The sequence below is a fragment of the Elaeis guineensis genome, chromosome 3 (assembly GCF_000442705.2).
Source record: "Elaeis guineensis isolate ETL-2024a chromosome 3, EG11, whole genome shotgun sequence".
NCBI lineage: Eukaryota > Viridiplantae > Streptophyta > Magnoliopsida > Arecales > Arecaceae > Elaeis > Elaeis guineensis.
In genome coordinates this window covers 128680050-128692649 of record NC_025995.2, presented here as the reverse complement: position 1 = coordinate 128692649, position 12600 = coordinate 128680050, and the positions used below count along the sequence as shown (strand labels likewise).

At 52.2% G+C, this 12600-nt stretch overlaps 1 protein-coding gene across 1 annotated transcript; it reads left to right on the top strand.

The window, feature by feature from the left end:
* The first annotated feature begins 105 nt into the window (after window positions 1-105).
* LOC105040159 (embryo-specific protein ATS3B) lies at window positions 106-2311 on the top strand. The gene is made up of 3 exons (XM_010916562.4): window positions 106-803; window positions 931-1047; window positions 1856-2311. Exons 1-3 carry the CDS (start codon window positions 660-662, stop codon window positions 2132-2134), a joined length of 540 nt encoding a protein of 179 aa, XP_010914864.1. The 5' UTR covers window positions 106-659; the 3' UTR covers window positions 2135-2311.
* Window positions 2312-12600: the final 10289 nt, after the last annotated feature.

Below are 12600 nucleotides of genomic sequence, written 5' to 3'. Positions count from 1 at the left end.
AATTTGCTTCCTGGTTTGTTCTTGAGATTAGTTTTTGCTTGCTTGATGCAATTGATTATGGTTTGGGTTAAATTGACGCTGAAGCATTGAGAAGAAAGCTGGGGGGTTTCGACGTAGATTAGTTGGCAATGATTTTGATCTGGTCCTGCGAAGGTAGTCGAGGTGGTGATTGGTCAAGTGTGAATGCTGCTGCTAATCCGTCTCGTTTCTGTCCGGGGTGATTAGGGGAAGTCTTTTATGATGCTCCTAGCTTTTGTTTGCCAGCTACACCTATCAGAGATGTTGGGGCATTTTGGCGTTGTGCATGTGCGGGCACCACCGGGTTTGGTGGTTGTGGTCCGAAGCCAACATATCAGTTGTGTTTGCCTGGGGGTGGGGCGCATAACATCGCCCACGGGTTGTGGCCAGGGGTGGGCTGGAATGGCCGGCAAGGTCTCTTGGTCCTCGAGTCCGTGACGGATCATGGATGCACGTGGTACTCGTCGTGAAGTGCACGATCCAAGGAAAGAGGAGTGGCATCTTGTTATCGTGTCCGTCGGACCAACCTAACCACTCGCATCGCATGGCATCTGAGTCGTCGCCTTTACGGGCTCGGCTCTATTATTCTACTTGGGGTGAAAAAGGCAGAGGAGGAAGGTGAGTCAGAGAGAGAGAGGGAGATGGTGACGATCAACAACTCTTTTCTCTTCGTCCTCTCAGTGGCGTTCTTCTTCTTCCTTCTCGTTCTTTTGGCGGCTGAACCCGTCGACCCTCGACCCCACGAGCTCCGCTCCTTGGAGACGATCCAAGAGATGAAATATATGGTTCACTGAGCTTTTTCTTGTCTTTTCCTTTTTTTTTTTTCTTCCCTTAACGTCAACGTCCCCCTTCTCCTTTTGTATCATTATTTATTATTTATTGTTTTATGTTTCTTTCTTTCTATTTTTTCAGGGAAAGGGAGCGGGGAGGGGGTGTTCATACACGGTGAAGATCAAGACGAGTTGCTCCTCCAGCCGATTTACCAGAGACATGATCAGCCTTGCTTTCGGCGACGCCTATCGCAACGAGGTTTTTGTCCGTTTCCATCTCCTCTTGAATATTTTGATGAATCATTTGATGGCTTTCTTTTGCTTCCTTGATTCCTCCGATCGCCAAGAGATTGCTGGCCGTTTTTGGACTAAATCACAACGAATCGAAAGAGGGATTAAACGAACAAGGAAAATACTAGCTGGATTTCTTTAGTTTTGTTCTCTTCTTCAACTATTCTTTTTTTGCATATGCCTTATTGCTCGAATAGAGGCTTTCTAGCTTCATTTAAATTTTTCATTTTTAATCTTTTTCTCTTGGTACCGGATTTCATATCCTGGATAAAAACCTTGGGGGCCTTTTACCCTCCCCCTTTCTCCCGAAAAACGATTAAAAAAAATGTAGTTTGCCTACGAAGGTAGCGTTTCTGCTTTCGTATTGGGTCAACAGGTCTGGGCTTGGGCTACATCCAGCAGATCACATCCCATGGGAACTGACCTGGATATCTTTCAATGCAATAAAACATCGTAACGGAGGTGGGTGAGAAATAAGAGCCACGTTTTTAATAATAAATATTAGGCCACCGGCCCTCTCCTCTCTTTGCCTTCGTATGGTGATAAATTTCGACGGCAACGGGAGAGTGTGTGATTTGAATTTTAGAGACCTTGGTGTCTCGGTGAGCCGGAGGGTGGATCCATTATCAATTCGGACTTAGTTTAGACTTGTGGAGAGTTAAAAAAATAGAGGGTGGGGGGACCTATATAACCTATTAATGTGAGCCTGGCCCTGGATCCATCCATCCAATTGCATATATTTATGATGACGGTGGTGGTGGTTTGTTGATGATCAGGTGTATGCACCGAGGCTGGACGATCCGACGACGGGGACGTTCGAGCGTTGCTCCACGGACACGTTCAAGATCCAGGGGCCGTGCGGGTACGGGATCTGCTACCTGTACCTGCGGCGGGACGGGTGGGACGGTTGGACCCCGGAGTGGGTTAAGGTGTACGAGTCCCACGCCAGCCGGGCCACCACCTTCTACTACGGCACCCCTCTCCCCAACGCCGTCTGGTATGGCTTCAACCACTGCCCCCGTCCTGCTGCTGCCTCGCTTTCCCTTTCCTCTTAATTAACGCTCACCTCCAATATTCCTCCTCTTGTTGATCTTGAGCAACCAAGCAAGCCGTGTAATCCATCATGGTGTATTATATATGTGTATGCTTTCGTTGCTTGCATGCCTACGTTATGACTAGAACACCTTTTTGCCTATTATATCCAATATGCATGCTGGAACTTTTTAATCTCATCTCGTTAATGTAGCTTGCAACTAGTACCATTTAAGGTAGCCGAGTGGCTCTTTCTTTCTCCTAGTCTATTCTACTGGAAGCAATATAAGTAACTCGACATGCGACAACGCCAATTACGGTAGTCGGTGAGCAAGCTCCGTTGTCTGCTTTGGTTTACCATGAGAAACTCTGTGATCGAACTAATCAAATTCTGGAAGTGCCATCACTTGTTTCCTCCAGTGAGTTGGGTTACAGGGTGTTGTATACACTTGTGTGAGCCAACTGCAGTCAGCTTATTTATAGACTAGCTAGTTTTGCAAATGCCGCTAGACACGGGAGCATATCCACGGTTACTGGAATAGGGAGTGAGCGGTGAGCTTGTTTGGTAACAAATGATTAAAATCTTTTTACATTGCAAATTACATGTTTGGCGTGCTTAGGTTTAATCTCATATGCAGCTTGTTAGTGCAGCTGATTGAATTTACGGTGTTTGGTTGAACATGATAAACTCTAATATGCATAGCCCATGTGTTATTATTGTGGCCTCGCTCACCGTATCTCAACTTGCAAGCGTTTTGGCCCAAGGATGAGCCACTCCAATTGGATGGTGTTGGGTATAAAATATTTTCAGCCGAAGTTCTTAACAGGATTGATCCTTCCAGGACTCCTCCAGCTTTCGATCGCAGATGGTATCTCTCCGGACTTCTCCAACAGTTGGATTCCTACAGTACTGACTGAATTTTTTCGATGGACGAACTCCCACTGCACCACCCGAGCTTCTTCAACATGAGTTTCTCCAGTTATCTATTAAGCCGTCCCAAGTGCTCACTAAGCTCCACCGCCAGCCGACTTTCTACGATTATCAGCTGTTCCCTGAATCCCTTCCAGACTTCTTTCAGTCAGGTTCAACTTCAATCCGAACTATACCGGATTTCGTCAACGGCTGAAATCGTCAACGGCTGAACTTCTCCAACGGTAGATTCCTACAACTACCAGATTTCAATCCGGACTCTTACAGGAGTCGGACCTCGTTCCCAATTCCGGCTGCATGCGGACTTCGCCGGGACTCCTACGGGAATCGGGCTCCATCCACGACTTCGCTTACAGGTAAACTTCGTCCGGACTCCTAAGGGAGTCGGACTTCATCTCTGACTTTGATTGCAGGTAGACTCAGTCCGGACTCCTACGGGAGTCGGATCTCGTCCCCGACCTCGACTGTGGGAAAGCTTCGTCCGGACTCCTACGGGAGCCGGGCTCCGTCCTCGACCCCGACTGCTGGTAAACTTCGTCCGGACTCCTAAGGGAGCCGGACTTCACCCCTGACTTTGATTACAGGTGGACTTCGCCCGGGCTCCTACGGGAGCTAGATCTCGTCTCCAGCTTCAGTTGCAGGAAGACTCCGCCCGGACTCCTACGGGAGCCGGACCTCGTTCCCAATTCCGGTTGCACGCGAACTTCGCCCGGACTCCTACGAGAGCTGGGCTCCATCCACGATTTCGCTTACAGGTAAACTTCATCCGGACTCCTAAGGGAGTCGGACTTCATCCCTGACTTTGATTGCAGGTAGACTCAGCCCAGACTCCTACGGGAGCTGGATCTCGTCCCCGACCTCGACTGCAGGAAAGCTTCGCCCGGACTCCTATGGGAGCCGGGCTCCATCCTCGACCCCGACTGCTGGTAAACTTCGTCCGGACTCCCAAGGGAGCCGGACTTCACCCCTGACTTTGATTGCAGGTGGGCTTCGTCCGGGCTCCTACGGGAGCCAGATCTCGTCTCCAGCTCCAGCTGCGGGAAGACTCCGCTCGGACTCCTACGGGAGCCGGACCTCGTTCCCAATTCTGGCTGCACGCGAATTTCGCCCGGACTCCTATGGGAGCCGGGCTCCATCCACGACTTCGCTTACAGGTAAACTTCGTCCGGACTCCTAAGGGAGCCGGACTTCATCCCTGACTTTGATTGCAGGTAGACTCAGCCTGGACTCCTACGGGAGCCGGATCTCGTCCCCGACCTCGACTGCGGGAAAGCTTCGTCCGGACTCCTACGGGAGCCGGGCTCCGTCCTCGACCCCGACTGCTGGTAAACTTCGTCCGGACTCCTAAGGGAGCCGGACTTCACCCCTGACTTTGATTGCAGGTGGACTTCGTCCGATCTCCTACGGGAGCCGGACTCTGGGCCCTTCTCAAATGGGTAGCTAACCACCTCTCCCCGCCAGACGCTCCAGTCGAGCTTCGACCGACAAGCCTGCACTCCCTGGCGTGGCCGCAGTAACGGCCACGACTCTGCTCCACTTCCTGCGACGGATTTCGTGCAGCTCTATTACTCCCTAGCCAACCGCTATGATGCCCACGATCCTGCTCCACTTTCTGCGACGAATACCGCGCGGTTCTTCCATCCTCTGGCAAGTCGCGACAACGGACGCCGCTCCACTCCCCATGACAGATTCCATGTGGCATGTCCTGGTGATAGCCACGATTCCACTCCACTACTCTTTGCAACAAACTCCTCCTGACTCTGGACGGTCCACTGCCAGACAGTTACAGACATCGCTATCAGTCTGTTGCCCCCTCCGCCTATAAAAGGAGGATCCCAGATACGTTATTCTCTAAGTCCTCATTTCTACCTAAAAATTATGCTAAAATTTTCGTTCGAGCACTCCATTCTTGTTGAGGCAGAGAACTGACTTGAGCGTCGGAGGGTCTTGCTGGAGCAACCCCACCTCCGGTTTAGACTTCTTTTGCAGGTCCCGACGGCGACTGCCCCCATAACTCCAGTTTCTCCGGTGCAGGTGGATTTTTGCACCAACAGGATTGGCGATAGAGGAAGGGGTGTGTCTTCACAGTACCCTTGTTCTTAAAGGAGCGCTCAATGGGATCGCCTCCGGGCATCTTTTCCGGCATCCTCTCCTCCTCCCTCCACTTGGTCTTTGCCCGATGCCTCCCCGTAAGGTGTCCACGCGACGATCCACGGCCTCCGCGGCCAGATCTCAGGCTCCGGCCTCACCTCCAGTTTCCCAGCCTCCTCCTCTTCCGGCAACGGCGGTTGGTACGGAGCAATTTGACCTGCTGGTGCAGCAGGTCAGAAGCCTCACTGAAGCTGTGCAGGTCATACAGCAGCAGCAGCCGCAGGTATCAGTGCGCCTGGAAAGAGTGTCATCGGAACACCAGAATCTGACGGTAGGGCGGGCCACTTGGGCCAGCCGCCCCGTCTTTCCCGGAAAGATGAACCCGAGGGTGGAGAGCCCTCAGTCGGATCACGACTCCACCCCTGGAAGATCTCTACCTCTATTTTATCAGAGGACCCTCGAGACCGTAGTCGAGAGGATTTTCTGGACCGGAGGCTCCAAGAGATGAACCGACGGATCGAAGAACTCCGCCACGCTCCCCCCGCTTATGGTGAGGATATTTGCACTGACCCTCCCTTTTCTCAAATGATCATGCAGGAATCGATCCCGCCAAACTTCAAACTCCCCCAGTTCGAAAGCTACGACGGGACTTCGGACCCGGTTGATCATCTGGAGGCCTTCCGGACGATGATGCTGCTTCATGGCGCACCCGACGCCATTCTATGCCGAGCCTTCCCATCCACCTTGAAGGGAGCGGCGAGAAACTGGTACTCGATGCTGAAGTCGGGTACCATCTTTTCCTTCGATCAGATGAGCCACCAATTTGTGGCCCATTTTGTCAGCAGCCGGTGCCCCCGAAGGGTTCGGAGTCTCTCATCAATATCAAGCAGAGGGAGGGGGAGTCCATTCGAGCCTACATCAACCGTTTCAATGTCGCCGCGCTGGAGGTCCGGAACTTGGACCTGTCGGTAGCAATGGCCGCTCTGAAGGGCGGACTTCAGAAGAATGACCTTTTGTTCTCCCTAGAGAAGAAGTACCCCAGGGATTTTGCTGATCTGTTGGCTCGGGCGAAGGGTATGTCCGAGCGGAAGAAGCCTTCAAAATGAAGGATGAGGAGACTGCGAGAGAACGGCAGGCGGGAGACTCGAGTAAGCCCGCAGTCGAAAAAGGATCGAGAGAAGCTCGGCCACGTTCTCGAACCCCTCCCGGGCACAAGCGTGTCCATACTCCTCCCCGGGTACGTAGGCAGAGAAGTCCGGACTGCGGAGTTCGGCGGGGTTCTCCACCGGGAAGATTCCGCAACATGCCCCCCTCAATGCCTCGAAGATCCAGGTACTGATGGAGGTCAGAGAGCAGCTCCCTAGGCCAGAGAGGATGCGACACATCCCGGAAAGCGCAACCCCAACAAGTTCTGTCTCTACCATCGCGACTATGGCCACAACACGGAGGAATGCATCCAGCTCCGAGACGAGATCGAGGAGCTCATCCGGCGAGGTCGGCTCGACAGGTTCGTTCGACGCCGACCTGGAGGCAGAGAGGATCGGCCAAGGGCCCTGCCACCACCTGAACCGCCAAGGAGGGAGGAGCAGCCCGGAGATCGGCTTCCAATTGGGACCATCGACTCCATCACCGAAGGACCTCAAGGAGGAGCAGACCTTCCACGACCATGGGACTCGAGAAACCTGTAAATGTACTACTCACGACTTTGCTTTGAATCAAAATTCTTTTCGACTTTGCATGTCTTTCCCTTTTGGCATGGACTTATTACGATTGGGGATAACCCTTTCAAACAATTAAAACAAGGTTATGTTAGGAACAAGAAGAGAACCTCGTCCTAACATGAGCAAAATGAAAGTCTGATTATTTTAAGATCGGATCGAGGGAGAGGCCCATATAACGGCCCTTGAGTGCCCTCATGGTCATGTTAGGAACAGGAGGAGAACTTCGTCCTAACATGAGCAAAATGAAAGTTCGATTATTTTAAAATCGGATCGGGGGAGAGGTCCATATAACGGCCCTTGAGTGCCCCCATGGTCATGTTAGGAACAGGAGGAGAACCTCGTCCTAACATGAGCAAAATGAAAGTCCGATTATTTTAAGATTGGATCGGGGGAGAGGCCCATATAACGGCCCTTGAGTGCCCCCAAGGCATGTTAGGGACAGGAGGAGAACCTCGCCCTAACATGAGCAAAGTCAAAGGCCCGGTTCTTTTAGACCGGATGGGGGAGAGGCCCTACAACGTCCTAATGTGCCCCATAGCCATGTTAGGGATAGGAGGAGAACCTCGCCCTAACATGAGCAAAGTCAAAGGCCCAGTTCTTCTAGGCCGGATGGGGGGAGGGGCCCTACAATACCCTAATGTGCCCCCACAGTCATATTAGGGACAGGAGGAGAACCTCGCCCTAACATGAGCAAAGTCAAAGGTCCGGTTCTTCTAGACCGGATGGGAGGAGAGGCCCTACAACGTCCTAATGTGTCCCCACAGCCATGTTAGGAACAGGAGGAAAATCTCATCCTGATATGAGCAAAATCGAAGACCCGATTCTTTTAGACCGGATGGGGGGAGAGGCCATCGCAACGACCTTTATGTGCCCCCACAGCCCCGTTGGAAACAGAAGGAGAACCTCGTCCTAACCTGAACTGAGATCGACTACGTCAAGAACAGAAGGAGGACCTCGTCCTGACGATGACAAAAATCCGATCGCCCAACATGATCGGATAAAGAGAAAAGTCTCCTCAACGGCACCTCCACACCTCTACGCGACCCCGCGAAAAGCAAGGGGAGGACCCTCATTCAAAAAAGAGGAGGAAAATTAAAAAGAAAAGCGACGAACTACATCGGCAACAGATGAAAAACAAACTACGCCAAAAATATGGGGGACTTCGTTTCAAGAAAGACGGGAGCTCCTACCGAACATCTTCGGTCTCTAGGAAGGCTCTCGACACGGGCCAAGAAAATAATGACCCCTTCAAAGTAATGCGAAGTTCAGACCACGAGCTCGAGCCTACGGCCATGGACGACAAGAAAAGCAAATCAACGTGGTGATGACTGGGCACCTCCGAACGACACTGACGACGAACAAGTCAAGAGACAAAAGAAGTTCGGCGGACGACGATTTAATGCAATACTTGGATGAGGTAACACAAAATTTTTTTTTCATTTCATTCACAAAATACACACTACAAAGCCCAGCAGGCTAAAGGAAGAAAGGCTAAACAACAAGAACAAGACAAAACAACAAAAGAAAAAATATATACATGGAAAGATGGAAGAATAAAAAGAGCCCTAAGGGGATCTGGCTTCCTCCGACTTCGGACTTTCGGCTTTGACCCTCGTCAGGAAACCCCTTAAACATTCGACTTCTGCTTCCAATTCTCTCTCTCTCATTAATATCTCCATATATCTTCGATGAAATCGCTGGCTTTCGTTCTTCGCCTCTCGACGCTTTTTCTCAGGACCTCGGATTTCGTCTTCGCATCCTTGACGGTCTGCTGCTCGCATACCAGCTGGATCTTCAATTGTTGCAGCTCGGCCTTCCCCTCCCCAAGAGCGACGGATAGTTCTTCTGCGGTCCACCTCAGAGATTGGAGTTCGTCAGAATCCGAGCGGAGGCAGATTGAGCCCCCTCGGTTACCCGCCTTCGAAGGCGGGCAACCTCGTCTATCGCCATCCGGAGCCTCCCCTTGTATTCGTCCACCTGCTTGCGCCAGCCGGCCCGGTACGCATCGTAGCTCGCCTCGGCATCCTGGAGCTGCTGCTGGAGGTCGGAGACCTTCTTCGACCACTCCCGGTCGCTGTCGGCCCGAGTCAAAGGCCGGGATGAACTTCCCTCCAGCTGGCCAATCCTCTCCTGGGCAGCCGACAGCTCCACCCTGAGGGAACTGATTTTGGCGGCTTGAGCCCAAATTTGATCGCTGGCATGCTTCTTGTGTTCCTCAAGCTCCTCAAAGTTCGCCTTCCTCCGGCTGTACTCCATGATCCCCTTCACGTGGAGATTTCGAAAGTAGGTGGCCTCCGTGGTGGCTTCGGAATGACTCTCCCTCAACCAGCGAAGCTCGCCTTCCGTCTTCTTCGACCTTTTTGTTAAATGGAGGACTTCCTTCTTCAGCCGCTGGATTGTAGACTTCAGCGGAATCCCCTGAGGCAAGGAAAGCGCTTCGGTGGGGCGCTGCCATCGGGAGGTCAACGCGTTAAGACGCAGCTCATTACAAAGAAGAAGAAAGAAAGAAAGAAAAAGAAGAGAAGAAAAATCCCCCATAAGGAGGAGACCAATTTTATTGACTGAACGTTTCTTGAAGATAAAAGAAAGAAGAAAAATGGCAATAAAGGAAGAATACAAGGTTAGAGGTCTTGGACCTCTAGATCAACGGGGGGACTCGGCACCTCTGGGGGTGGACCGCGGTGGCTGCAACGGCGGTGGAGGGTCCGGCTTCATCTTCGGAGCCTCGTCCAAGAAACTGAGGTCGAGCTCGAAAAATTTCACGACCATCTTCTCCTGGCAGAGCTCGAACCTTCTGTTGAATGCGGCTTGGCCAAACTCAACCTTCAACTTCTTCATTTCGGTGGAAGTCTTGAACTCCTCCATCGCTTGACTCCTGGCCTCCGAGACCAGGGTCGGGATCTGTTCCGCCAAGTTGGCAACCTCGGCCTCCGCCCTCCTCACCATCTCCTCCAGGTCGGCCTTCTATTCCGTCGAGGTCTGTCTCTCTCTCTCAAGCGCCTCTCGGAGACCGGCCACCTCGAGGGTCATTTTCTTAAGGCGAGCAGCCTCGGCCTGCTGACCTTCCACCGTCTTGTTCGTCGTCTCGATGTTGGTGAGGAGTTGGTACCCGAGCTGCAAGGGCGATCGGAGGGTCAGAATGGGAGCCGGGAAGTTAATTAAATGAAGAAGCGAAAGAAAAAAGGAGGACGAATCTACTTACCTCGAGGAAGGCCCCCAGCGAGTCCCAGACTCGTGTAGAATCGACGTAGACGATCCTCTGGATGACTTCGGGCAGTGAGCACCCATCTACCAGCTTTTTTATTAGATCCCTATCACTGAAGGGATCATCCCCCTACTCCTCTTCAGAGTCGCGGGATTCTTCAGTGGCAGCCCGGCGACTGCCGACCCTGCGGGCCAAGGTCTTCTTCCTCTTCCTCCTCTCGCCCCCCGGCACCTCCTTAGGACGGATCTCCGAAGCAGGGACCTCGGTAGGAGAACTCAAACCCCTCGGAGAAGCTCGGGTGGCGGGATGCTCAGTGTCTGCAAGGACGTCGGCGGCTGAGGTCGCTTGGGCGGGCGCGGTCGAACTCGTCCCCTCCACTCTGGCCCTCTTCGCCAGCCCGGAAGCTGCGGCGTCCTTTCTTTTGAGATCCTTCAGGCCCCTGGCAAGCATCTGTGCTTCTTCGGCGTCCATGCCCAAAAAAAAAAAAAAAAAAAAAGAGAAGAGAAAGAGAAGGAAGGCGTGAAAAAGAAGAAAAAAAGGGAAGTAGGAGAAAGAGAGGAAAGGAAAAGGAAAAAAAAAAGGAGAGATGAAATACTGACGGGATCCAGGGGGCTCAGGCTAATGTTGAACAGAAACTGCTCCTTCAGGAGGTTGGGGAGAGAAAGAGTTGGATATTTGAGGAGTTTCTGGGAGGCTTGATGGTCGTCCCCCCCAGGCTGGGCGTCCGACGGACGGAGTCCCTCAGGAAACCCCAAGGGGGCAACTTTAGCCTCAAGGTCGGGCATCGAACGTAAAGAAACTTCCCTTCCAGTTATGGATAGAAGAAGGGGCACCTTTCAGTAACCCCTTCCTACCGAACTGTGGGGAGAAGTACCACCAATCCTTCGTCGTGGGATGACGCTTGAAGGTGTAGAAGTATCTAAACAAGGAAAGGGTGGGCTGGACTTCGACTACATGACAAAGAGAGAGGAACCCTATTAAAAACCTAAAGGAGTTCGGTGCAACCGAAGCCAGAGAAATATCCAGAAACCGAAAAAGAGCAATGACAAAAGACGGAAGAGGAAGCCGGAGTCCGGCACAGAAGGCCTTCTGGTACAGGCAGAAGCAGCCTGGGGGAGGGGCACTAGCCCGGTCAGACGGGCCAGGAAGTTCCAGTTCGTACTCCGGAGGAACCCCATACTGAACTCTTATCAGTTGGAGTTCGTCCGGAGTCAGAGAATAAGGAATGGTGTTCGGTGCAAAAATCGGACGAGGTTCAGCTCTACCTACCGGTTCATCTACCGCCTGAGGACTCTGGGAGATCGAGACAGACGAACTCCTAGAGCCGCTAGAAGAAGAACCCCTGGAAGACATCTAGAATCACACGAAGACCACTTACAGAGGTGAAATCCCTAAAATTCGAGAAAAATCACGGACAAGGTCTCGGGGAACTGATGTGCAGAGCAAGAGGAAGAAAGATTGAACGGCAAAAGAAGAACAAAAAGAGGAAGGAGTTCCGAGACTAACCTAGGCGATTTGGAGAAGTACGAAGGTGCGAAAATGGGGACGGCTCGAGGAACGCCTAAGGCTGGAAAGGGCGCTGAGAAAAATCGAAGTTCTCAAGAAGAAGAAGGACTCAGAACGAGACCGTCGGATAGAGCAGGACTCTTGGAGGAGGAGTGCGGGTTTAAATAGGCCCTGAGATCCGGCATAATGACGATTGCGAATCCCCTCTAGCAGGTCTCTTTTCGTCGCGTGTCCCACTCACCACAGTGGGTGGTTAAAAAGTGGCAAACGGTTGACAGTGCCTTTATTGCGTCATGCCTTGAGCACCGTTCCGCTGCAGGTTTCAAAAGAGCCTCTTCGGATTGCCTCGATTTGAAAAGACCCCAGTGCACGCGCATTAAATGCCAAAATATCTGAGGACGATCGCGTGCGGACATCGAGGGAGCAACTTCGGCTGTGACAATCTTTCTGTACTTTCTTCATTCAAAATTCGAACTCGAAAGTAGGGAGACTGGTGTTGGGTATAAAATACCCTAGCCGAAGTTCTTAACAGGATTGACCCTCCCAGGACTCCTCCGGCTTTCGACCACAGATGGTATCTCTCCGGACTTCTCCAACGGCCGATTCCTACAGTGCTGACTGAATTCTCCCGACGGACGAACTCCCACTGCACCACCCAGCTCCTTCAACATGAGTTCCCCCAGTTATCTATTAAGCCACCCCAAGTGCTCACTAAGCTCCGCCGCCAGCCGACTTTCTACGACTATCAGCTGTTCCCTGAATCCCTTCCAGACTTCTTCCAGCCAGGCTCAACTCCAATCCGAACTACCCCGGACTTCGTCAATGGCTGAATTTCTCCAACGTAGATTCCTACAACTACCAGATTTTAGCCCGGACTCCTACGGGAGCCGGACCTCGTTTCCAATTTCGACTGCACGCAGACTTCGCCCGGACTCCTACGGGAGCCGGGCTCCATCCACGACTTCGCTTACAGGTAAACTTCGTCCAGACTCCTAAGGGAGCCGGACTTCATCCCTGACTTTGATTGCAGGTAGA

Excerpts from the sequence above, each read along its gene's own strand:
- LOC105040159 (XM_010916562.4), top strand. The coding sequence starts at position 660 with ATGGTGACGATCAACAACTCTTTTCTCTTCGTCCTCTCAGTGGCGTTC. Across the intron at positions 804-930 it reads TCCAAGAGATGAAATATATG|GGAAAGGGAGCGGGGAGGGG; the intron begins GTTCACTGAGCT and ends CTATTTTTTCAG. Across the intron at positions 1,048-1,855 it reads GCGACGCCTATCGCAACGAG|GTGTATGCACCGAGGCTGGA; the intron begins GTTTTTGTCCGT and ends GTTGATGATCAG.